Source organism: Lagenorhynchus albirostris, chromosome 16 (genome assembly GCF_949774975.1).
Source record: "Lagenorhynchus albirostris chromosome 16, mLagAlb1.1, whole genome shotgun sequence".
In the NCBI taxonomy this organism is placed as follows: Eukaryota; Metazoa; Chordata; class Mammalia; order Artiodactyla; family Delphinidae; genus Lagenorhynchus; species Lagenorhynchus albirostris.
This window is the reverse complement of record NC_083110.1, coordinates 54,880,982-54,906,417: the sequence shown is the minus strand read 5'-3', so window position 1 is coordinate 54,906,417 and position 25,436 is coordinate 54,880,982. Positions and strand designations below refer to the sequence as shown.

At 52.5% G+C, this 25,436-nt stretch overlaps 1 protein-coding gene across 8 annotated transcripts; it reads left to right on the top strand.

The window, feature by feature from the left end:
- Positions 1 to 361: 361 nt before the first annotated feature.
- HPS1 (HPS1 biogenesis of lysosomal organelles complex 3 subunit 1) lies at positions 362 to 23,358 on the top strand. Of its 8 annotated transcripts, none has more exons than XM_060125800.1 (20): positions 362 to 427; positions 1,940 to 2,046; positions 3,754 to 3,870; positions 7,277 to 7,414; positions 7,635 to 7,777; positions 8,158 to 8,266; positions 10,542 to 10,702; positions 11,188 to 11,290; positions 11,920 to 12,015; positions 12,180 to 12,249; positions 13,685 to 13,740; positions 14,994 to 15,161; positions 15,256 to 15,435; positions 16,536 to 16,597; positions 17,095 to 17,229; positions 17,316 to 17,381; positions 18,401 to 18,545; positions 20,603 to 20,716; positions 22,369 to 22,451; positions 22,950 to 23,358. In XM_060125800.1, exons 3-20 carry the CDS (start codon positions 3,754 to 3,756, stop codon positions 23,110 to 23,112), a joined length of 2,109 nt encoding a protein of 702 aa, XP_059981783.1. In that variant the 5' UTR covers positions 362 to 427; positions 1,940 to 2,046; the 3' UTR covers positions 23,113 to 23,358. The 8 variants fall into 8 exon arrangements, 7 of the variants coding, with proteins under 7 accessions (XP_059981783.1, XP_059981781.1, XP_059981782.1 ...); XR_009535986.1 differs by having other exon boundaries at positions 390 to 639; positions 22,369 to 22,547; positions 22,954 to 23,062; XM_060125798.1 differs by having other exon boundaries at positions 390 to 639.
- The last annotated feature ends 2,078 nt before the right edge of the window (positions 23,359 to 25,436 follow it).

The following is a 25,436-nucleotide window of genomic DNA, read 5'->3' as shown; positions in this document are numbered from 1 at the left end:
TGATCCTAACTCGGCCCCTCAGCAAGTTATTTCTTCTCTCTGGGCGTCAGTTTCCTCTTCTGTAAATGGAGACTTCCCTAGTACCTCGGTGGGGAGTGGCTTGAGCTAAGGCAGGTTGCAGGGCCGGAAGCAGCAGGTGCCTCTGACGGCTGCCTGCAAAGTCCCCCACACTGTGGGCCTCGGTGCCCTCCTTGTTGACGGGAGGAATGTGGCCACCGCCCGGCAGGAGTCAAAGCGCAGGAGCCAGGGTTCGCTGGGCCCGGCCTCCGAGCGGAAGCAAACCGAACAACAGGCAGAGGCGTAAGCCAAGCAGAGGCAGGGCGGGCTTCCAGTCCCTCCCCGGGCGTCACGTGGGCGGTCACGTGGCCACACCCGGAAGCGCGCCCGCGAGCTCCTGGCAGGCTGGCCGGTGTCTGGGTACTACGCGGTATGTGGGCCTCCGGCGCTGTCGGAGGGCCTCGGTAGTCGGTGGGGCTTACTCCGGGACGCCGGCGCTTCCCTCCCGGAAGTGGGGGCGTCTCCACCTCCAGCCTCACCCACCCGGCGTGGGGCCGTGGGCCCGTCGCCTCACCTCTCGGAGCCAGAGTTACTGCAGCTACGAAGTGGGGCAGTAGTCACAAGCCGGGCCTTCTTCCCAGGGTATCTGTGAGGTTCGGGGGACTTGGGGGTGAAACTGCTGCATAAACTGTAAAGTGCAGGGCAAACTGGAAGGCCTGCCATTCGGCGGGCGCGCCCTGCAGGTCTTCACTCCTGCGTCCTCCAGCCCATCAGGGGCAAGGACGAGGCTGTGAGGGTGTGGGCTGCTGGCAGGCAGGGGCGGCGGCCATAGGGACAGTTTGCTGGGAGGATGGCGAATATGGGCGTGGGGGCGTTTCCCCAGGTTGCCCCGGCGCCATCTGGGGCTCCAGTGAGTCCTGTGTTCCCTCAGAGCATAAATAATCAGAAAATAACATAATCAGATAATAATAATCAGAAAATAACACCGGTGAGGTTCTCTTTCCAGCAACCTTGTGGAATAAAAGTAGAACCTAACGTCCACTGAAGAGCATTTCCATTCTTCTGGGAATATGGCGTTAAGGTCAATCATGCTGGTGATGTAGTGGGTCTCATGTTGCACAAGATGCTGAGCCCCTAACAGCCCTTTCTTGTGTCTTGTTTGTTTACAATATTTGGTTTCCTAATTAAGCTAAAGCTTTATATTGTTCCTGCTTTTTATCATCAAAATATGAGTGATTGTGAAACCAGTTAAGTTCACCTGTTATTTGAGGAGGGGAAGCTGGGAAGTAAGGATAACGAGCCCCCACCCCACCTCTGTGTAAGAAAGTTTGCTAGGGGTGTGTCTGCCTGGTTACTCCCAGGCTCTCACTAGAACCCTGGAAGGAGGTGGAGCCAGAGGTTGAGGCTCAGAGAGGTTTAAGTGTCTTGGCAAAGACAAAACTAGAACCGGGTCTCCCCTGCCGGTTGTATTGCTTTACTGCCATTCATTGCATTACCCTAGGATACCTCCTCTCTTCCCCAGGACTGCTTTTCTGTCTCCCTGGGATGCGCTATGCTGTTTCCCAATAGTCACTCATAGCAGGCTTCCCGGGGCTGCTCAGGGTGGGTTTGCTGACCACACCATGGCTCAGAGTGACCCATGGGGAAGTGAGAATGCTCAGAAGGAAACAGTAGGTGAGAATTAATGTTTGTGGACACGTGCTATGGCCAAAGGACTGTGCTTGCCGGGTTCGTGTTCTCCATTGTGGGAGGGCAGGGTGGGCAGAATGTGGGGCACTTGGACACCTCCTGGCCGAGGGGAGTATGTTCTGAGCAGAAGGCCTTAGAGCCAGAGAGAGATCTTTGACCACTCTGTCCTTCACCAGCTTGTCCACTCCTGGGAACAGGCAGCAGCTGGAACGAGAGCCTCTGCTTGCCCTCATGACCTCCCTGTTTTAAGCAGGACCTGGGATGCTATGCTGCTCTCCATGAACTGGTCACTGAGTCTGTCTACCGCAGCCCTTTCTGAATCTTTGGCTTTCTGGAAGCTCCGCTGTGCTCCTTGCCAAGGTAGATGATCCTGCCTGAGATGGAGGCAGGCAGCACCCACCCTGGGGCTACTCGGGCTCTGGGAGGTGGACAGGGTGAGGTAGGTAGTAGACTGAGCTCTCGCCGGCTGTGCAGAGTCATCTCATCTCCATCCCCTATCCCAGCTCTGCATCCTGATATCAACTTTGCCTGTTCTGTCCTTCCTCCCTTGCATCCAGGAGGTCATCATGGCCTACCAAGTCTCTAAGCTATACCTCTTGAATCAGCCCCTTCCTCCCCTGGCCTCCACCAAGGAGTGGACCCACATTACCCCGCACCAGGACAATAGCCTCCGTAACCTTGACCCCACCCATCCATGATCCACACCCTTACCAGCCTACGGGGGCTCTCTGCTGTTCACAGCCTCCATTCTCCAGCCCACTGTTCTCCAGCCCGTGCACTCCCTTCCCGTCAAGCCCACCTGCCCTCGTCCAGCAACCTTTCCTTCACACTCCATTGCTCTCCCAGTCTCTGCCTAGTGTTTAGCAATTCCATGGGACTAGGATACATTCTTTGTTTTTCACTGTGCTGGAAACACCATCAAGCTAGGTTCTCCGAGTTAAAGTTGGTAAACCAACTAGAGATTTGGGAGGAATTGGGTAAGTACCACTAAGCTGGTCACGTAGGGGATCCTGAAGAATGTTACTGAGTCTGAGACCTCGAGATGCTATGATCCTGTTGAGGAAGCTGGACATCCACCATGGAAGGGTTAGAACAGAGCTTCCTCATCATTACCACGTCCTAGCACGTGGGTGATGCGTGCATATCTGTGTGACATGCTGAGCTATAGGAGAAGGTTTGAAGCCCTTGACTGGAGCAAGCAGCTGGCCTGACAGCTCTGGCTTCACCAGGCATGGTCAGGCTTCCCTAAGCGCTGAGAAGATCAATGTCTTGCTGCACCTCACAGGGCCAAGGCCCAGCATGGGAAGCTCTGGATTAAGAATCTACCAGTTGGTGAATGTGAAAACACATTGTATATAGTCAAGCATTATAATGTGTGGCACAGAGGGTACATGTGTGGGTGCTGGGGAAGGAGGTCCGGAAGGGCAGGAGATACTGGTGGAGGTGGCTGAGGAAGCAGCAGCTGAGCAGGAGTGAGAATGAGCCGTGGCCAAGGTCACATTGCCTTTGTGTCCACCAGAGCAGGAGGAACTTGTGAATCAAACTCCTGTAATACTGAACCCCCTGCCTGTGGGCTTTGAAGCTCGTCCTCTGGAGCTATCTGTGACTTGAGGAGAAGCACATTTTTTCTGGACTTCCTGGAGGGAGGTGCACCAGCCGCCCTCCATTCCAGACCAGGCCCTGACTGCCTGTCCCCCTTGTACAGTTGACCCCGTGCTCAGATCAAGAGCTGGGTCCTTCCTTGCCTTTGGTCCCAGTAGGCTGGTGGTGGGTCTGATGCTGTGTTTAGAGAGGCCAGATAACACAGGAAAGAGCCCCAGCCTTGGCATTAGACAGGCCTGGGTTTGGATCCCACTTCTGTCACTTAAAAATAGGAGTAACTGAAGATTCCTGCTTAGTCCAGTTGCTGTGAGGGTGGCGCAGAGTAACGCCAGGAAGGCCCTCGTGGTGCCTGGCACACAGTAAAGGCCAGTAGGTGTTTGCGGGATTATGATCCTGTTCATTACTCAGGCCAAGCCTATGGATGTGGGGCTGGGAGGTGACCTTGACCTTGCTTCTCCCTGGCAGATGAAGTGCGTCTTGGTGGCCACAGAGGGCGCAGACGTCCTCTTCTACTGGATGGACGAGGAGTTTGAAGAGAGTCTGCGGCTGAAGTTTGGGCAGTCGGAGAATGAGGGAGAAGGGGTGAGTGCAGGGTAGGAGGGACGGATGGGAGGGAACAACCCAGAACTACCGGGAGGCAGGAGAGCCTGTCCCCCTGTCCTGGCCCAGCCAGAGGGATGAACATGGCATTGTGTGTGGTCCGGCGCCCCTCACTCCTGCGCACCCTTAGAGGTCAGCCCTTGATGCTCTCCGGTGACCCACCCCCACCCTATGAAGAAATTTTCATTTCCTTCATGACTAATGATTTTGAGCATCTTCTCATGTGCTTATTTGCCATCTTTATGTCTTCTTTAATGAAATGTCTGTTCAAATCTTTTTGCCTAGTTTTCATTGGGTTGATTGTTTCTTATTATTCCTACTGAGTTTTGAGAGTTTCCTAGATATGGATATGTCCTTTTGTAGATCTATGTTGTGCAAATATTTTCTTTCAGTCTGTGTCTTGTCTTCGCATCTACTTCACAGTACCTTTCAAAAAGCAGAAGTTTTTAATTTTGATAACTCCATGTTTTCCATTTTTTGCTTTTATGGATCACACTTTTGGTGTCATATCTAAGAAATCTTTGCCCAACCCAAGATCACAAAGAGTTTTCCCCACATATTCTTCTGGAAGTTTTATAGTTTTAGGTTTTATATTCAGTCTAATGATCCATTTTGAATTTTGGTATGTGGTGTAAAGTATAAAGTTTATTTTTTTGCATATGGATATCTATTTTAACGCTTTAATATCACAACTCAGAGACAGTTGTCATTTTCACTTAGATAATTTCTGCTCCACATTCTAAAGGAGTAATTTATTTTGAAATTTTTTCCAGATTAATTTTGGATTAAAAACTTTTGTATTGGGGATGCAGTAGACAGTCCTTGCATTTCTGCAGCCACACAGACTGGTTGCCTCTCAGTGCCCTTCCTGCTCCAGTGAGCCTGGTCATCAGCCGGACCAACTCCACATCAGCAAGTTCACCTCGACATCGCTGATACTCTTTAGGAATGATACGACATGTCAGAGATCATAGACATTTAAGCGGTCTTATTTAAGCTAAAAAACAGGTCTATCTGTTAGGCTCTTTTATTTTTTAGCAGTCAATATGTATAATTTTTAATTTAAGAATTTTAAAGTATTTTAGTTCTTAAACCACTATATCAACTTGGTCAATTTAAGAGGCAAACTATTTGATAGTGTTTCTCTTCCTCTTTATTAAAAACCTCATAAAGGAACAAACTCCTGACTTTTCAGTTCCTAAATGACTAAGGTAAAAGAAAAAAAGTCTTCAAAGTTTTATTTTTCAAGTATCCAACACTTTTTTTTCCTGATCCTATGGATAATGTGAACTAATTGTAGAAAATTTGGGAAATAACAGAGAAATAGTTTTTAAATGACCCATAATTCTACTACCCTGAGCTATTAGCTCTTCAATATATTTTCTTTGGCTCTTTATCGTTTATAAATAGTTGGGATCATACCACACTTACAATTTTATTTCCTGGTTTTTTTTTTTTTCACTTGCCATTATAGGAAAAGCATTATTCCATTTTGTTAAATATTCTCAAAAGCATAAATCTTAATGGAAACATTATATTCAATATATGAATAAATGTAGCATCATTTATTTAACCATTTCCCCAGTACTGGACATGTATATTGCTTTTAGTTTGCTATAGCTATTGCTGTAGGGAACATTTGTGCTTGAATTTTATCCCACATCTCATTACTTCCTTAGGATAAATTCCTAAAAGTAGAATCATCGATTCAAAAGCCATTCAAAGATACTGTACCACTTTATAATCGCACCAAGTAATATAGGAGAATTCTCTTTACACTCTAGCTACACAAAGATTATAATTTCCCCCCAACCAAAAGAATTCTTGCTACACCTATATCCCTACAGAAAAAGCTACTACTTTTAAAGTGAGTTGCTATACACCATCTAGGTTTTTAAGTGACATTTCTATTAACATAATTGGTTCGTGATGGTTCAAGAATGTTGTCGTACGTGAATAATTCAACCAACGTTTGCCTATGTGAAGGGATATTCATTCAACGAATACTAATCGAGAATGGACTGTTTACAGTGAACATAGCAACGTGACCCTGCACTTGTGGAATTCAGAGTCTAAAGAAAATGAGCCAGGTGGCAAATAAACACCAGGGGTGTATTTCACAGGTGTGCGGTGGGCAGGCTGGGGTGGTGTGGCCTGGGGTGGTCAGGAGAGGAGCTGCCTGCCTGAGTGGAGACCTGTCGCAGGTGACTGACAGCCTCCACAGCAGTGGACACGGCGCTGGGCTCCTAAATGTTGAGTCTGTGGGAGGAAACGACACCCCTCGTGACGCGGACCCCCTTTTATTTTAAGTGCCGCACAGTACTCCTGGCTGCTTGCCTGTTCTTCTGAAGGCAAGGTCTTACTCAGCTCCTTGTGTACAAGTTAAAATTAGGACTCCGCTTTCTCCCTGTTTCAGTCGAGGCTCCTGAGATCAGCATGGGGAAGGTCAGCTGTCTCCTCCTATCTTTTCATTCCAGTGTTGAGAACTTGAGTTATTACCATTCCCTTGGCTTTATCCCATCTTTATTCCCAGACCTTCAGCAAATTTGTCCAGTTTCTTTTTGGTTTTGTCTGTTTGTTCTGTTTCTTATTTGGAGGTCAGAGAGAATGGATGAGTGAAGAGATTATAAAAGTAAAAGCATACTTGTTACTGAAATAGGGAAAGTACAGAAAGATGTAAAAACTGGGGGGAAGATCATTCCTGATCCTTCTCTTCAGAAGCAGTAACTTTAATAGTGTGAATTTCTCATTGGTTTTTCAATACCTTGTTTTTTTTATCATTTGAAAATACAGAGCATTCACAACCATTTTTTTAAACATTACATTGTATCATAGGAATTTTCCATGTCACTGAAACACTCTAATATTTTAAGTGCTATATATTCTCCCATCATTCAGATGTACTGTTGTTTATTTAACTCTTTCCCTGGTACTGGACATTTACATTCTTTCCAGTTGCTTCTACCATAAATTACGCTGTAGGGAACATTTTTGCGCATGTATCTCTGCCTCATTTCTGATTATTTTCCTTAGGATACATTCCCCAAAGGGAACTTAACTGCAACAAAGGGCGTGGACTTTGGTACACATACTGAACTTTCTTAGAGTTGGCCAGCTCTCTATTAAATGCCCCAAACATTCCTCTATGGAAATGTGGCCTAATTCCTTAATGTTTCCTTCTAGAATCACAGCCTGAGCAGCACAATTAGCTGCCTGACCCTTCCCAGCCTTCCTAACTACTACCCAAGTGTCTCCCTGTCAGGACGGTGATAGCCTCCCAGGTGGGCCTAGAACTATGGAGCCCTTGATGGCAAGGCCTGGGTCTTGCCCACCCTTTGTCCCAGGGTCTGGCACACTAAGCAGTATTATTCTCTATCCCCTCTTGCAGCTTCCCGCCCTGGAGGACCAGCTCAGCACCCTCCTGGCCCCAGTCATTATCTCCTCTATGACGATGCTGGAGAAGCTCTCAGACACATACACCTGCTTCTCGACGGAAAATGGCAACTACCTGTACGTCCTTCACCTGGTGAGCGTGCGGCCCTGGGGCCCGTGTTCCTCTTCCCTCGGCTCCTTGGGCAGTCCACACGCCGCCTCCTCATCTTGAACCTCAGACTCTTTTAGAAGGCAGAAGCTGCATCTTAACAAAATCCCCTGGGAGCTGAGCCCCCCTCACTGTCCCCAGCGATCAGGGGAGGTGAGGGGGTCCCCTGGGGCTGGCTGACACCCACTGACCGCTGTGCCTGCAGTTTGGAGAGTGCCTGTTCATTGCCATCAATGGAGACCACACCGAGGGCGAGGGGGACCTGCGGCAGAAGCTGTGCGTGCTCAAGTACCTTTTCGAGGTGCACTTCGGGCTGGTTACCATGGACGGCCAGCTCATCCGAAAGGAGTGAGTCCCCTGGGTGCTGTGCTGAGCCCCTCTCAAGGCCAGGCGGTGTGCACCCAGCCTCAGTGAAGCTGCCTGTCACACTCTGCCCCTGGCCTCTTCCTGGGTCTCTCTAGCTGGCTGTTGTCATGTGTGTGTGTGTGAGAGAGGTTGAGAAGTGAGGCGATCTGCTCAGGCGCCCACCTCTTGCTTCCGTGCCCATCCCACTTGGCTCTACAGAGAGGGCAGAGCCCGACACGCCCCCTCTGTGCTGTGTGGGCTCCCGCAGGGGTCTGGTCATGTCACATGAGCTTGCCTGGCGCTGGCAGTGATGTCAGGCCGCTCCTTTGGCTGAAGCTGGGGACAGCCGGCTTTCTTATGGGTCTCCCCTGCTCTGCCCCCAGGCTGCGGCCCCCGGACCTGGGGCAGCGTGTGCAGGTGTGGGAGCACTTCCAGAGCCTGCTGTGGACCTACGGCCGCCTGCGGCAGCAGGAGCAGTGTTTCGCTGTGGAGGTGACTGCTGGGTGCGGGAGTCCTCGGGCCACAGAGGTGTCAGGTCAGAGGGGCTGAGCAGCATTAAGACCATGTTTTGACACCACCCTCCCCTCCATGAGTGAGGACACAGGCAGTGCCTCAAGCCCATGCATTTCTGAGGGTTGCTCTTTCTGGCCACATGCTGGGCTGGGCACACTGATGGGCCTCCCTATCTTAACACAGCTAGATTTTGGATAAAATGGACGTTTTAATGCAGTTTTTGGGCTCTCAGTAAATTATGGAAATCTCTGAAGATAGCCCCCTCCACTCTGATCACCCCCCAAATTATATTGAGCTGAAACTAGAGTGGAAAGTAGTGAAAAATAAGCAGCACTAAAGGCAAGATTGCCTGAGTACAGATGACGGTACCAACACTACAACCAGAAAACTAAACCTTAGGCCAACAGCGACAGGAGAGCTGAGCCTGCAACTCCTACTTAAGCCCAGACCTGAAGAGTAAGGTGGCCGTCAGCAGCACCCGCTTGCTCCTTGTACAGACAAACACAGATTCTCTCTAAGTCGGTGATTCTCACACTCCGTGTGCATCAGAATCGTCTGGAGGACTTGTTAGATATAGGTTTCTGGGCCTCACTTTTCTCATTGACTGTGGGGGCCAAGGGTGGGAGGCTCTACAATGTGCATTTCTAACTAGCTCCCAGGTGATGCTGGTTATGCTGGTCTGGGAGCTACATGTTGAAAGCCGTTGATTTTGAGGACAGGTTAAGCGCAGACAAATACGAGCTCACAGTTTAACAGTCAGATGCACAAGAGAATAAGCCACCATGAGTAGGAGTCAGGGAAATCAATCACCAGCAGATGTAGATCCCAAGGAGCTTGATACACTAGAATTTTTAGGTACAGGACATAAAACAACCAGGAAATATTTGCAGACATAAAAGCTAGGGAGAAACCCCATATAGATGTTTTAGAAGTGAAAACATAATTGTTAAAATGAAAACCTTAAGAGATGGGTTAAATAATAGATGAGACATAGCTGGAAAGAGAATTAGTAAACAGGAAAATAGATCTGAAGGAATTCATTTTCACACCCCACTCATTCAGTCTTCCAGTAAACATATAGTACCTCGCATATGCTAAGAGGTGTGCCAGGCCCTGGGAATACAGAGATGAATAAAGTCTCTGCCCTTGAGGGGAAATCAGCCATTCATATGTACTAAAAACAATAAAGTATACTGGGTGCTGCCAGGGTGGGTTTCTCAAAATCCATGATGGCACAGAGGTTGGCGTGGTCAACTCCTTCTGAGGCATCAGCAAAAGGCTTCTTGTAGGAGGTGACCTAATGCAGTTAAGATAAAATCCACAGTCCTTACCAAGCCTATCAGGCCCTGTATGATCCACCACTGCCTGTCTTGCCCCAGCCTCATCTCATGCCTCTCTTGTCCTTACTCACCATGCACTGCCCACCCGGGACTTCTTCCCATTTCCGGGGCACTCTGTGTTCAACTCTGTCCAGTGTGGTAGTCATTAGCTACATGTCTTTGTTGAATATTTGAAGTATAGTTAGTCCAAATTGAGTTATGCTATACCTGTAAAATATACACTGGATATTGATGACTTAGGACAAAAAAGGAATGTCAAATGCAAAAAAAAAAATAGAATGTCAAATAGGATTATTAACTATCCCATTAATAATGCTTTTATTCCTTATGTTGAAATGATAATATTTTAGATGTATTAGGTTAAATCAATTATTAAAGTTAATTTCACTTTTTACTTTTTAATGTAGTTACTAGAAAATTTTAAATTACGTGTAGGGGTTGCCTTTGTAATCAGTTAGGCAGCACTGCTCCAAACTCTGTCTCCACCTCAAGGCCTTTGCATGTGCTCTTTCCTCAGCTTGCGGCATTCGCCCCTCCCTCCTTCTCTGACGGGGGTTTCTTGTTCTCTAGATATCAGTTTAAAGGTCACCTCCTCAGGGACATTTTCTTTGAACACCCTACACACTTAGGTCTCTGCTCTTCTTCTCTAGTCCAATACTGTATATTTCCTACACAGCAGTTGTTAGCACTTATTTTATCTCTTTCTCTGCATATTGTCTGTCTCATCCACTAGAGTCTAGTGACCACACTAAGGCCCAGAAGGGCAGACTCTGTGCTGGTCCGAGCCTCCCTGTTCCCAAGCATCTGGCACGTGGTGTGTGCTCACTGTGGCCTGAGTGAATGTATTGCCATCCTGGGGCTGGAGCGGGAGGTGTGGGGGTGATGTGACTTCCTCTCCTTGCCCGCATGCCCAGGCTGTGGAGCGGCTGATCCACCCTCAGCTATGTGAGCTGTGCATCGAGGTGCTGGAGCGGCACGTCGTCCAGGCCATCAACTCCAGCCCTGGGCGGGCTGGCGAGGAGGCCCTGCATGCCTTCCTGCTCGTGCACTCCAAGTTGCTGGCTTTCTACTCCAGGTGAGTCCAAGGGCCCCAGCATGGGGTGGCCCGGAGGCCCTGGGTCCCCTCACCTTCACCCTTTCTAATCCCCCCTACCTGAAAAGCACCACCTCTTGGGCCAGGGAAACCTTCCAGACCCATCTCTTCCAGGAAGCCTTCTTAGATTCTTCAGTTCTTCTCCCCCTCTCAGCTCACTTCCTTCTCTGAATTATTTCTTCCTGGAACACTGTCTCAGAATCTTAATTTAGGGTTTCCTGATATGCTGTTACTCGTCCCTGGTGGTTTTCCACTGGTAATTTTTTTTTTTCAACACAACCAAGTTTTATTTTTTAAATGGATGAGTTACTTTCTCCAGAAAGGATGAGGTCAGCGGGCACATTTGTAAACTCCTTGAGGGCAGGGATCACGCTCCAGACTCCCTTAACTTACTTGCCCCTGTCCACTGCCACCTGTGGGCTGGGGGCAGCGGGCACATGCTGACCTGCTGCCTGTTCTCTCCGCAGCCACAGCGCCGGCTCCCTGCGCCCACCCGACCTCCTTGCCCTCATCCTTCTGGTGCAGAACCTCTACCCCAGCGAGAGCATGGCGGAGGACAGCGACACCCAGGTCTCGGGGCAGCTCTCTGGGCAGCAGGAGGCCTTCAGGAAGGCGACTTGGAAAACCAGTCAGGAGAGTGCTGGGCAGGCTGCTGGGGAGGCTGTGGTTTCCAAGTCACAGTCCTGGGCATGTGGCTGGGCATGACTTTTTTCCAGCTGCTTTCAGATGTGAGGGGAATTCTAGAATGCATGTAGTTTAGTGGCTTAAAAGTGCAGATTTTTGGAGTCCCAAAAATAGTCCCAACATAGTCCCAACTTTACCACTCAGCTGTTTGCTGTGCAAGTACTTACCCCATCTGAACCTTGATTCCTTTATCTGTGCAATGGGACAACGATGGCATCTACCTCTCAGGGTTGTCATGAGGAATAAAGGAAACAGTTTACCTAGAGCTCAGCAGTGCCTGGGGTGTAGTGAACACTCTCAGTAAGTGCTGGCAGTGGTTTGGGTGCCAATGTGTTGGACTTTCTGGAATTTCTAAAATTGAAACATCCCTGGAAAGTGAGGGCGCACACCCAGGGCTGCACAGTGGAGTGTGCGCAGGGGCTAGCGGCCCCCGCCCCCCAGGGCTGCGCTGTGAAGTGGAGGAGGCAGAGGAGCCAGGCAGGCAGCTCTAACTAGCATCCCCGGATCTGTTGCAGCCTTCCCCACAGAGGCCCCTCCGCAGCCAGAGCATCCCCGTGCAGCAGGCCTGGAGCTCTTGTTCTGCAGACCCAACCAGGAGTTCTGCAGGGACTGTATGTGCTATGTTCTGGGGAGGGGTGGGAGGGAGGGGGGAGGGGTGGGAGGGAGGGGGAGGGGAGGGGAGGCTCAGCCTCTCCCCAGAGAGCAGGGACCAGGGTCGAGCCCCCTGGGAGAGCCTCTCTGAGACCTCAACCCAGCTGCCCCTTCTCCCTCCCAGGAGACAGACAGCCTCTCCCTCCCTGAGGAGTATTTCACACCAGCTCCTTCTCCCGGAGAGCAGAGTTCAGGTGAGACCTGGAGAGGAGGAGGGGCACAGGACAGGGACCTGGAGAAGGCAAGGCGGATAGGCAGCCCTGGGAGAATCTGTCTTAGGGTTCAGTGGATCCCAACGCCCTGTAAGGGTCCAGGCACAGACACCCAAATTCCTAGAGCCCAGGACACTGTGTGCAGCAAACCCTCTGTCTACCCTTCCGGCTCCAGCTTGAATTCAAGGACTGTTAAGGCCACTCAAAGGATCCCTAAAATTTTTTATGACAAGTTGATATCATTTAAAAATTCATCTCTCATATATGTGCTCTTTGCCTTCTCTTTCTTTTTTATAATTAATAAGTAATCAAATAAGTAATAATCATTTTATTTCTAGTACAGTGATTTAAAATATAAATATTCAGTCTATATGGTTTATAGCTTACCTGCTTTTCCAAAGTATGTGGGTAAACAATAAAAAGAAACGAAAAATATTGGAAATATTATTAACAAAACAAAAAAGGAGCCTGGGACCCCTGAGACCATGTGCCAATTCTTCCCTGCTTGTCCATTTCTCTGTGGCTGGGATCATAACTGTCCTGGGTTCTCTAAGCTCTCCACGAGCCCAAAACGTCAAAAAGCACTACTTTGGGGTAATGGCTGAAGTTCCATTTTCTTCTCACTGCTCCCTTCCCTCATTCCTCCTCCTGGCCCCTTTCTCTCAGTAGTTTTTTCATGCCTCAAAGCTGTAAATAATGCCTGTTCCACAGTGCACAGAACTCACAACTTACAAATGGGTGGAGTTGCATTCATCCATTCGTAAGTAAGGTGTTTGAAACACAGACACAGGCTTCCCCAGAAAAACATGATTATAAATGATAGTTATTTGCAATGAAATACACGAGAGAGCACTATTATTACAAGCCTACAATATTTCAAATATGCGGTTGGTTCAGCTGGTTTTTGTGAGCTGACCTAGGAAAGGAAATCTAGTTCAGTTCCCAGCACATAGTAGATACTCAGTTAAAGTTTGCTGATTGATTAAATAAATGGGGAACTGTAGACAGTGTGTGCTGCCTCCCAGTGAAGAGGCACTGTTATAGCCAGGGAGGGGCCTGAAGGGTTAGGGAGGGCAGAAACAAGGAGGGGATTGGGGACCGAGGAGGGGGTTGAGGGACACCCCCCCACACCGCCAGGTACACGTGCAGGAGCTCCTCCCCGCAGCCCACTGGGGCATCAGGGAGCCTCTCTTCCCCAGCCCAGGCTGCTCTAGCTCTGGTACCTCTGAGCTTGCCCTGCACTCACCAGTTTGGGATAGGATGAGAAGGGGAAGTCTCCCCAGCTCACACTAATGTGTGTGAGCTGCTGATGGCATGGGGCCATCTCTGCTCCATCCTCCCCTGCTGACAGGCTGTTGGGCCAGTATTTACATTTTGCCATTATTTATGTTGTTATGTTAATACCTATGGCCTGCAGGTAGCACAGTCTGGCTGGATGGGGGTACCCCTCCCACTGATGATCCCCATGTCCAGGTGAGTTTCTCCTGGGGGGCTCGGGGGTGGGGGGGTTTGGCCGGGGCGCCAGCTGATCTGAGATGATGCAGTGAGCACTGGAGACTCTGAGGGCTTCTCCTGGGGTGACTCTCCAGCCACTCTGGCCTTCCTGTGCCCTCTCACGGCTGGCCAGCCAGTGCAGGGGCGGGGGGAGTGGTGGATGAGGGTGACCGCCTCCCTCGCCTCCCCCTCCCCCAGACATCTGGCCTCCACTCCTGAGAAATCCCCACCCTCACTGTTCTTGGGAGGAAAGTCCAGCTTAATTTTTAATGGTTTCTAAATGATAAAGTAAATACGTTCATTGTAGAAAAATTGGGATAAACAGAAGTAAAATACGGAAAAGGAAAAAGATCACTCTCAGATCCCAGCCCCAGATGTTAACTACTATTAAGATTTTGGAGTGTTTCCTTCTAGTCTTTCTATGACTTTATATGTGCATTGACACATACACACACGACATATATATTTTTTCTTTTACTAAATTTGAATCCTGATGTGCTTCGTTATTCTTTCTGTTTTTGAGCATTTTCGCATTAACTAGGCGCTCCTCAGCAGTGTGCTTCTTAACAAGGCTGTTCAGGGTGCATTGCGTGCGCACGTTATTGTTTACTTAGCAAATTGCTGGACAGCCAGTGTGTTGTACGGAGTCCTCTGCTGTTATCGGAAGACTTCCTTATAGAGAAGTTTCTGTGGCATCCCTAACGATTTCCTTAATTCTTTGCTTTTGCCCGTAAAGAATTTGTTACTCAGAGCCCTCGTAAGGCTGGTTGTCTTGCTTGTTTAGCCCTGTTATGCCCCCCTTGCCCCCCTTGAATGACTGTCGGGATGTCCTGAAGGTGGTGAAATGACAGGTGTTAATCAGCTTTAAATGCTTCATGTACAGAAAGCTGTAGAGGAGCCTCCTCCCCTTCATGCCACCCCACGCCGGCTGCTTTTCCCACCTTTCTTGTCCTTTCTTACCACCCGCTACCCCCGTGTGGTATCCAGTCCTGACTCCCGGCAGAAGGGCCCCGAGGATGTTGAGAGAGAGAGGGGCAGCAGTACAGGAGCTGCCAGGGCAGCCGCAGCAGAGCGCAGGGATTTAGGAACTGGGATTTCTTGGGACTAGAAAAGTTTATGCCTCGTGGTTCACAGGGAGGACGGCAAGTGGGCAGCTGTGGGTGGACCCAATGTGGGGAGGAGGCCAGACGCCTGCCCACCCCTTCCTGCTGACAGCTCCTCTTCCTCCGCAGATGGCTGAGGACACCCTCCAGATGCTAGTCCCTCGCTCCCCAGGACCCTCCAGCCCCAGAAGGATTTTCCTGGATGCCACCGTGAAAGAGAGCTACTGCCCCATGGTGCCCCACACCATGTACTGCCTGCCGCTGTGGCCAGGCATCAACATGGTGCTCCTGACCAAGGTACGAGCACTCCCGCCTGCCCTGGCAACGCCCTAGCCTAGATGCCCGCCCCACGGCTGCCCCTGTCTGCCCTGCCCTGCTCTCCTAACCTTAGAGCCCCAGTACGGCCCTGGCCCTGACCCTGTACCAGCTGCTGGATGGATTTTCTCTACTGGAGAAGAAGCTGAAGGAGGGGCAGGAGGCCGGGAGTGCCCTGCGGTCCCACCCCCTCATGGGGGACCTACGCCAGAGGATGGACAAGTTTGTCAAGAATCGAGGTGGGCAAGAGCTTCAGGTGAGACGCAAGCCCTGGACACCCCACCTTGGGGAGAGGGCGCAGGGCCCATTCTGTCCACACTAGGTGAGGGGCCCAGGCTCTGGGCCCTGCCCCACCCCACCGTGGGCTTGTGATCCTTGTTTCCCCCATTAGGAAACAGAAACAGAAACTTCCAGCAGTGGCACTTGACATTTCCAAAACGTTTTTGTGTGACAAGTTATAGCTCCCATTTTTCAGATGAGGAAACCCAGGCTCAGATAGATGGTGATTTGGCCAAAGTTACTGGACTGGTGAGCAGTGGAGCCAGAGCCCAACTCGAGGGCTCAGCGACGGCCAGCGGTCTGCCCGCCACACCCCTCACCACCTGGCTGGTCTCAGACATGCAGGACACAGGGAGGCCGCTGCACCCACAGGGGGCGTAGAACCCAGGTCGGGAGATGAGGCCAAGACCCTGGGACAGTGCGCAAGCAGAGCAGGAAACGGGGCACAGCCCAGGCCGGAGCCTGGGGGGGAGCTCTCAAGGGTAGAGCACTGGGCTGAGATCTGAGGCCACTCGTGTAGCTGGCAGGGCTCAAGGAACTGAGATTCGTTGTGCACGGAATTTGCACTGGTCTGAAAATGAGCAGAGGGGTTAGAAGAGGCAGAGCAGCCAACTGAAGCCCAGACGCAAATTAACAGTCAGCCCGCAGCGCTCAGCATCTCTCCGTGCCCAGCGCACTCCAGTGAGCACGTGTTAGGATGCAAAGCTCCCCTGAGGGGGGTCAGCACCCCAGCTCTTGCCTGCGTCCGCCTCTCCCTTGAGGCGCCTACCTGTCACGCTGGCATCATTGGTTTACGGTATCTGCCAGCGAGGCAGTGAGCCTGGTACTTGGCACACAGAAACTGCTCTTTAAATACATGCCTGCTCAATGAGTAGCCTGGTGTACAGTGGGGTGCAGGGTGCTGGGGGACCTGCCAGAGACCTAGCTTGGCTGTGGATGGCAGGTGTGTGCAGGGCCTAAATAAGCCATGGAGGCAGGGCACCTTTTGGAGCCTTTCAGAGCACAAGGTAGGGTGTCCCCTGGACCTCGCTGTGGGAATGTTGTCAGGAAGCTGCCTGTCACCTGTCCTCCTTACAGAGCACCTGGCTGGAGTTCAAGACCAAGGCCTTCTCCAGAAGTGAGCCCGGATCATCCTGGCAGTGAGTGGTGGGCTCTGAGGTCAAGGGGGGAGTCGTTTGGACAGAGGAGCAAGTTTCCTCCAGGCCCAGAGGGAGAGGATGCTCAGGAAGGCGCTTCTGAGGGCAGAGGGGGTCCTGGGAGGGCGGGTCCAGCCCACAGATGCTGAGGGGAGGCTGGGAGCAGAGAGGACAGAGATTGAGGAGCAGGGCCTGAGGGCCCGACACGGCCAGCAGAGGCCCGGCTCCAGCACGGACTCAGTGTGTGACCTCGGGCGAGTCACTACCCCTTGTTTCTCCATAAAATAAACCATGAGGTTGGATGAGGTTCTAAGTGCTCAGAGCACACACTGGGGGAAAACTGGGAAGCTGCCTCCTGGCTCAGTGAGGGCCAGGGTGTGGGGCATCAGCTGTGCTGTACGTCAGTCCAGGAGGAGGGTGATCACAGGGGATGGGGTACCATCCTGGGCGTGCCCTCCTAGGGCCCTTCCGGCTGTGACATCTCACCTCTCTGTGCCCAGGCTGCTCCAGGCATGCGGGAGGCTGAAGAGGCAGCTTTGCGCCATCTACCGGCTCAGCTTCCTGACCACGGCTCCGGGCCGGGGAGGCCCCTCCCTGCCCCAGCACCTGCAGGACCAGGTCCAGACGCTCATGCAGTAAGTGTCGGTGTGGCCCCTTGGTGGCCAGGGCAGGAGCTGGGGCGCACCTGACCCCAGCCCTGTTCCCCCTGCTTCCTCGGCAGAGAAAAGCTGGCAGACTGGAAGGACTTCCTGTTGGTGAAGAGCAGGAGGAATGTCACCATGGTGTCATATCCTGATGGCTGGCCCTGAGGAGGCCTTTCGGGACTACCTGCCTCCTCCACCCACTCACTTGAAGGGCTGCGGCTTTGGGGAGAAAGAGCATATATTTCACCACCTCAGCTTCCTTTCTCTGAAGAAAAATGATAGGAGGTAGTGTCCCAGGGGCCTTGTCTGTAGGAACACTCCACAGCTGGAATTTCAGAAAGTCCTGCTCTCCCACGGTTACTTGTGAGAGCCCTGGGGATCGTTTATGTCGGTGTTGTCGAGCCAGCTAGGTGGCAGTGGGTCTCCCACGAGGGACAGGGGCCTGGGGTTGGGTAGGTTTGAGTGGCCACGTCCTCCTTCTTAGAGGTCACAGTACACAGTGGCATGTGAAGGCTCTGAGAAGGCCTGCAGTAAATGTGTTTATTTGTCCCCATTTGAAAAGCCACCTCCAAGACTTACCCTTTTATTACAGAACTAATTTTACCAAATACTGATTTTCCCTGGAACTTTATATGAAACAGCTTTTTCTGTATTAAAATCTCTAAAGGGTGTGGCCTCCTGTCTCTGGAGACTTCGGTCTTCAATGCACAGGTGAGAAGGCCTTGCTAGCCATCAGTCACTGCCCTTCCTCTCAGATGGGAACGTTCCAGCCTCTGGAGATGAAGTGTAGAGGTGAACAGGATCACGGTGAGGCGAGTGGGTGGGCGGCCAGCTAGCCTCACTCTTCAGCTCTATAGCTCTGCTCTCATACCAGCCGCAGCATGTGTATCATTTAAACCCATCCCGCATGAAAATGGTAAAACATGAACATACCATGTTCCTGTTGGGACCAGAACTCCCTGCATTAAATGTGCCAGAGGCAAGGATCCGTTGTATTTGCATCTTAGACCTTCTCGGGGTGGAGGTTGGACAGTAAAGAGAGACCTGGGAAAGGGGGGGGATCCTGGGGGCGGGGGGCGGGCCTCGCTGGAAGCCTAGGTCGAGGACAGAGGAGCTCCCTCCCTGGTTCTGGCTTAACAAGCACCTTAACTCAGACCCTCACCTACCTGGAAGACTTCCCCGGCCTGGTGCATTTCATCTACGTGGACCGCACCACCGGCCAGATGGTGGCCCCTTCCCTCAGCAGCACTGAAAGGACTTCATCGGAGCTGGGCAGGGGGCCCCTGGCCACCTTCGTCAGAACCAAGGTAACCTGGCCTGGCCTGGGCCCTCTCCTCACGCATCAGATGGGTGTGCTGACCCCTGCCCAGAGGACTAGCCCCCGCCCTCGGGCTCCCGGGAGGCTCTGAGCACCCCCGCCAGAACCCTTCATGGCACTCTTCCTGGTGTCTGCACCCAGCTCTTCAGGCTCCTAAGAATAGTTGCCCATCTTCGTCACCCCAGGATGCCGGTCGGCACTCAGGGCCACCTTCCCAGGTGTGTCAGTGTGCCTGGAGCAGCAGAGTCTGGGCAGTGAGTTCAGGGGAGGAAATGGCCAGGGCCTAACTCAGTGCCTGGCATAAATAAGTGCCCGATAAGTGTTGGCTGAGTTCATTAAAACAGAAAGAAGACACATGGGTTAATCAACTTGAGTATCAGAATGTAAAACTAGGTGGTTTCTACGAAGGAAACAGTCTCCAGGGGTCCTTTTCTTTGATTCATCTTCATAGCAAACTAGTATTTTTGGTGGGGAGAACAGAGGACCTCTGCCACTTTCTAAAAAACTATATATTTTCATATACATTGTGTATACAAATAAGGTGTATCATAATGGTTAAAACAAGATCCTGACAAAAGGCCCGTTGGAGACCCAGCTCTGCCCCTCACTAGCTGTGTAGCTGGGGTATTATGAAGTCTAAGTTTCAGTTTTCTTATGTGTAAAAGAGGATAGTAACTCTAGTGACATCATAGAATTGCTGCGGAGATTATAAGTGTATGAGATGATGCATGTAATATTCTTAACACAGCGTGTGGCACAGACCGCAGCTGGAGTTGGTTGAGCATTTCCTGGTACCATCCTTCCCGGCATCTTCGTCTCCTTCTGGAGCTAGTTGGGGTTATCTTGGTACATTTCTTTTCGTTGTTTTTCTGTGCGGTTTGTTATAGTTGAGATCATTCTGTGTAAGCAGTGTGTTTACCACATTTTCACTTCACTTTATATCTGGTGCATTTCCTCATGTCATTAATTCTTTATCAACGTGGTTATCATCAGCTCCACAATAGTCCATCATGTGAACGTAACGTCATGTACTTAGTTGAACGTTTAGATTGTTCCCAGGCTCTTTCGGTTGTAAGTAATTCTGCGGCACATGCCTCTGGGCATACATCCTTGTCCTCGTCTCTGATTATTTTCTCAATATGGAATCCCAGAAATGGAATTACAAAGGCAAATGGAAGGAGTGTTTTTAAGGTTATTGATACATGTTGTCGAATTGCTTTCCTGAAAAACAGAGCAAACCCGTGTATTTGTTTGCAGGTTTCATTAGACATTGTGTTGTGGGCAGGTTTGGAGTAGCTCCTGTATGCCTGCCACTAAGCTTTTTCTAAGCTCTTTGGTGAGAGCGCAGCAGGCCTTTCCAGGCCCTGGGAGGTGGGGGAGCAGAGCTGCCCCTGCTGCCAGCTTCCCTAGGGCAGTTCACAGGCAGCGTCAGAAGTCCTTGAATTAGGCAGGAGAATCTCGCGGAGGGGATCTGAGGCACGTTGTCCCTTGGTCACTGTGTTCCCGTCGGTGCCCTTGGTGAGCCCTCGTTCAGACTTCGCCCTGGAGCAGAGGATGTTCCTGGACCAGGGCACTCTGTGCGTTCAAACACTTTTCTAGCAACTTCATGGCATAGAGCCTGTGCCAGAGATCCTCAGTCCTGAGGGGCCCAGGTGAGTGGCTGGCCCTCGACAGCAGGAGGGTTCCAGGGGGCCACCCCCTCATCTTCTCTTAAGTCCCTGGCTCTGTTCTGGCCTGAAAGATGAATCTCTTTATGGCTTGTGTGTATAGTAAAGGTACATAAAGTGTTGATACGTGTATTTTGTCGTCACAGTAACTGGAGGGGTGGCTAGTCCATCCGTGCATCCATCCATCACCCATTTATTATTAAGCTCCTGCTCTGAGCCACTAAGGAAGAAGATGAGCAGGAGAGGCCCCTGGCCTTCCAGGAGCTCCTCCTCTGAGTGCTTTTCTCCCCTCGGGATTTGAGAGCCTGAGCCCAGTCCCTGCCGTGGAGAGAGGGCCGCCCCACAGGCTGCAGAGGTGAGCACCGTCTCCCCTCCCCAGGTCTGGTCTCTGATCCAGCTGGCACGCAGATACCTGCAGAAGGGCTACACCACGCTGCTGTGCCGCGAGGGGGACTTCCACTGCTCCTATTTCCTGTGGTTCGAGAACGAGATGGTGGGTGTGGCCAGCCCGGGGCAGGGCCGTCCCGAAATGCTTGCTTTCCCTGTGACTCTTGGATCCTTTTCTCCTGGATTCTGTTCAGTCTGCGTCTCCAGCTCTTCTTGTCCCTGGTGGAGCTGACAGCTAAGCCCAGCTGGTTGGCACCCAGAACTCAGGTCCCGTTTGCGCTCCGGCCCCTCCACCCCATTCTCTGAAAATCTCATGCCGTTGATTAAGGCAGCATCCAGGTGACATGTGAACAGATGTGCGCCCGCGTGAGCAAGGCCGCCCAGCCCGCGCTTCCTCGGTGGCGTTTCAGTGGCATCAGCTGCACTTACAGAGCCCGGCTCCCTGTTCCCATTGTAGAGGCTGATGAACGAAGCTCAGAGCAGTTAACCAGCCTGCCCAGGGCAAGGCTAGCAGGAAGGCTCAGCTCTCTTGCGTCGGCCGTGTTGGCCAAACCTCACCGGTGCTGCAGTATGAGCACGGGTCACGGGAGTTTATTATCTGTGTCCTCCCACCCCCTCGCGCTGTTGCTCTCCCTCACTGTCTCGCTCTGTGTCTCCCCTCTTTCCTCTGCTTTCGTTTCCTTTTTCTCTTCTTGTCTCCTCCTCACTTGTCACCCTTGGCCATCATTCCAGCTCTCTGAGGGCCATTGCTTCTCCCTCCCACATTCCCTTGGCCCCTCGTCCTGTCCTCTCCCCTGCTCGTGCCCTGCCCTCTCTCTGCCCCTGTCAGCGAGCCCTCCTTCCCCCCTTCCTGCACGGCGCAGTGCAGCCGTCGGGGTCTCTCACTCTGTTCTCACGGCCTCACATCCGCACAGCCCGTGTGATGGTTGGAGCAGGTGTCACTGACCCCATTTTGCAGATGCAGACGCTGACGCCCTGAGATCAGACACCATGGCCAGGGCCACCGAGGTCCTAGGTGATGATGTCAGAACCCAGGCTCGGCTCTCCTGACCTGCAGGCTCCCATCTTTGCTCTGTGCCTGCCTCAGAAGCGCCCAGGATGTGGGTGCGACCATCACCGTAGCTTCTAGGGAGGGACAGGGTGTGTGTGTGTGTGTGTGTGTGTGTGTGTGTGTGCGTGCGTGCGTGCGTGCGTGCGTGTGTGTGTGTGGTGCGGGGAGACCCAGTGTGAAGTCTGGCTGCAACTGGGCCGCCACCAAGTCCTCCTCCTCCCCTGTGCGGCAGGCCCGCTGAGCACAGCGCCGCAGGAGCCCCGTGAGGGCGCCTGGCACACAGTGGGAGCCCAACAGAGCTTGAGTCCCTTCCCCGCCATGTCCTGCCCTGGGAATACCTGTTGCTTTCAGAGAGAGACTTGGCCTTTGGTAACGCTTTGTTCTTCATGACACGTCCCCGGGTCGTCCTCCCTCACGTGTGCCTGTCGCTGACCCAGGTCCACTGGTTGATGGGACTGAGAGCTACCAGGTGCCGGGCACGACACTCGGAACTTTACATCCATGTCTAGTGTTCTTTGGGAGTTTATTCTTATTCCTGCTTCACAGGTGAGAAGACAAGGTAAAAAGAGGCCAGTGCCTTTTCCCAGCACCAGGCACACGCCAAGCAGGGCTGAGCCCGGCCTCAGACCGAGTGTCTGGCTCAAGCCCGTGCTCTTCCCCCCACACCCACCGCCTCCCCACTCAAGACGCCCTGCCTCCTTCCCCAGGGGTACAAACTCCAGATCATCGAGGTGCCTGTCCTGTCCGATGACTCGGCTCCTGTCGGCATGCTGGGAGGAGACTACTACAGGTGATGCTGATCCAGAGGGCCCTGGGCACAGAGGGGAACAGACGATGGGCGGTCAGTGCCAGTCCCCACGGGGCGTGCAGCCCGTCCTTCAGGAATGTCCCCCTGAGCCTGTCTCCCCTTGTTAGAAGCTCCTCACAGCCAGGCATTCAGTGAGAGGAAGAGAGTGGGGCGCTTGCTGGGGTTCTTCCCGCTAGCACATCGAGGCAGCATTTGCCGGCGTCTCTGCTGGGCTCCTGAAGACCTTCTCTGACGGCTCTGTGTGCCCCATAGATGGGGCCCTGCCATCTAGTGGACCCCATTCCAGGATCAGGAACCCAGAGGGTTGGGCCGTGGCAGCCTGGGGCTGAACCTTGTAAGGTTGGGTCAGCGAGGGGCAGGGAAGGCCTCTCGCCCGGTGCCGGGGCCTAGTGAGGTGACTTTGTACCTGTGCAGTGCCGGGAAGGCCCCTTGGCCTGGCTCCCTCCTCAATCCTGTCCTCCTTCCCGCTCCCTCCCCCAGGAAGCTCCTGCGCTACTACAGCAAGGGCCACCCGGCGGAGGCTGTCAGGTGCCGGGAGCTGCTGACCCTCCACCTGTCGGTCATCCCCACGGACGTGCTGGTGCAGCAGGCCGGCGAGCTGGCCCGGCGCCTGGGCGAGGCCTCCCGTGTCCCCCTGCTCTAGGCCAGGGTGGGCTGCCCCCGTGCATCTGCCCGTGCACCCGTTCTCCAGGCCCACCTGGCTTGCAGACATCCCCATGGTGAAGCCTCCTCCTGTGCACGGCAGCCTCCTGAGGGTAGCACAGTCCCCAGGGCGGCCCCAGAGTTTCTTAAAGAAACTCCACTTAGACCAGTCTCCACTCCGGGTGATGAGCAAACCCCCAAGTCCTTCCCTCTGAAGGGAGAGGAGGGCCAGAGGGTTTCTTTGGTCTCTTGAGAACAGCAGTGGCTGTGAGCTTAGACCCAGGACAGCCCCTCTTTCGGATCTGCCTCTCCGTTTACCCCTAGGAGACAAAGGAAGTCCCCACAGCCTGTGGGTGTCTGCTGTTCTCAGAATAGAGAAAGCTTCCCAGGAAGCTGTTTCCCTCCCCAGGTGAAAGGAGCTCTCCTGGCTGGGTTGAACTCCAGCTCTGCCACGCCCCCTCTGCGGCTCTGGGCAAGTTTCCGCACCTCTCAGCCTGTCTCCCCACATTCAGAGTGACGGCACCCGTCTCTCAGGATGGTCATGGGGCTGCCGGCTGTGGCAGCCACTCAATAAATGCTGGTTATGGTTATTGTTACTGTTCAAGCCCCTGGCCCTTCTCGGTGCCCTCTTTGTGCCCTTCTTGGTTCTTGCCTCTTGCCCCAGCCTCGCCGCAGAGATTCGTGTCACTCGGTCCAGTGGATCCCAGGCTTTAAGGTTTTCCAAAGCTTCTCTAGGGGTCCTGGTGTGCCCTGGGTTGAGAGCACTGCCCCAGGGGTACAGCCCTTCCTCTAACCTGAAAGTCCCCCCCAAACGGACACAAGGACAAGAGGCCGTCAGAGCCCTGGGACTTGGGAGCATCCACTGCTCTGGGGCCGAGAGGCCACAGCTGGGACAGAGGGAAGTGAGGAGGCAGAAGTACACAGCGCAGCGAGGCGGTGGGTTTGCGTGTGACACCAGACAGCGGCCAGGCCTTCCGTGCCTTCAGTCTTGAGCTAAAATTCATAAGAGCACACTGATCTTTCCTGTTAAGTGAACAGCTTACCAGGACAGAGATACTGAAGGAGCTAGACCAACACCGCGGGCTGAAGTCCGCAGAAGGTGGCAGTGAGGGACAGAGTCCCGAGGTGACTGGGACTGCCTTTCTCCTTAATATCGTGACTTTATGGACAGGAATTATGACATGATCGGGAAAGTACAGAGGAGCAGAAGGGGAAGACTAAGTGTAGAAGCCCACTGCTGTTTAGGATCCTCACTCCTGTCACCTAGTATTTTCCCTTCACTTTCAGCAGCTGCATGCTGTGACACGTCTAGTTTAACCAGTCCCCCTAGTTTTTCAATATTATAAATAACACTGGAGGGAAGATGCTGACTCGGATTTTAGCAGACACACACACGGTGTAAACTTTACGTGGCGTGTGGAGGGGTGTCTGATTCGAGGGTAGAAGTGTCCCCAGAAGCCCCTCTTACCCAGAAGCGACTTTCCACACACTCTTCTAATTTTGAGATGCACTTCAAATAACGGGTTTCTAGATGTCAGAGCGTACAGAAACTCCCAGCCCCTAGGGTGCTTTTTCCTATACGGGGAATGTCCTAACCAATGGGCAGGGAGCGAAAGAGGCTCCTAATTCAGGACAGGCCAGAGGATAGTAAGCACTAAGCCAAAGATATTTACGATGCGGTCTTTAATCCTTGAGGATTCTTGGAAAATGGGAAACGTTCCAAAGCACAGAAGAGAAATGTTCAGGCCTTCAAAAGAAAAAGGCGAACCCCCAAAATCACGAGGACTGAACTGGCCCCCAGACCTTTCCAGCTGTGCGGCAGCCTGAGAAGTGGATGGCGTTTAAGCATTTGGATGGCATTTAAGCATGGACGTGTGGCTCTCTGGGGGCCCTAGGGGCAGATGCCACCCCCACCCCCACCCCCCCGCCGCAGTGTTGCTGAGGCCCTGGTGTCGGCAGTGCGGAGGGCCTGCCCCAGAGGCCTTCAGGCAGCGGGTCCCTGAGCCTGCTGTGGGCATAGAGCAGTTACCCCCCTACAAGCCGGAGGGACGGGAAGCTGGAGCAGAGTCTGACCCAAGTCCCTCTCTTTACTTGGATTCCCACCCCCAACTCATCCGGGACCTTTAATTCCTTAACCAGAAGCAGGACAGCACAGGGGAGGAGACGGACCTTTGGAACACTCATTAGCACGCTCACACACACACGCACATTCTCCGAGCCTCAGTGCCCCTCCTCTGGGGCTTACACGAGGGGCTGCACGACCGTGGTCAGCACAGGGCTTGGCACACAGGAGCCCTAGAGAATTAGCAGCACGGTGGTTACTCT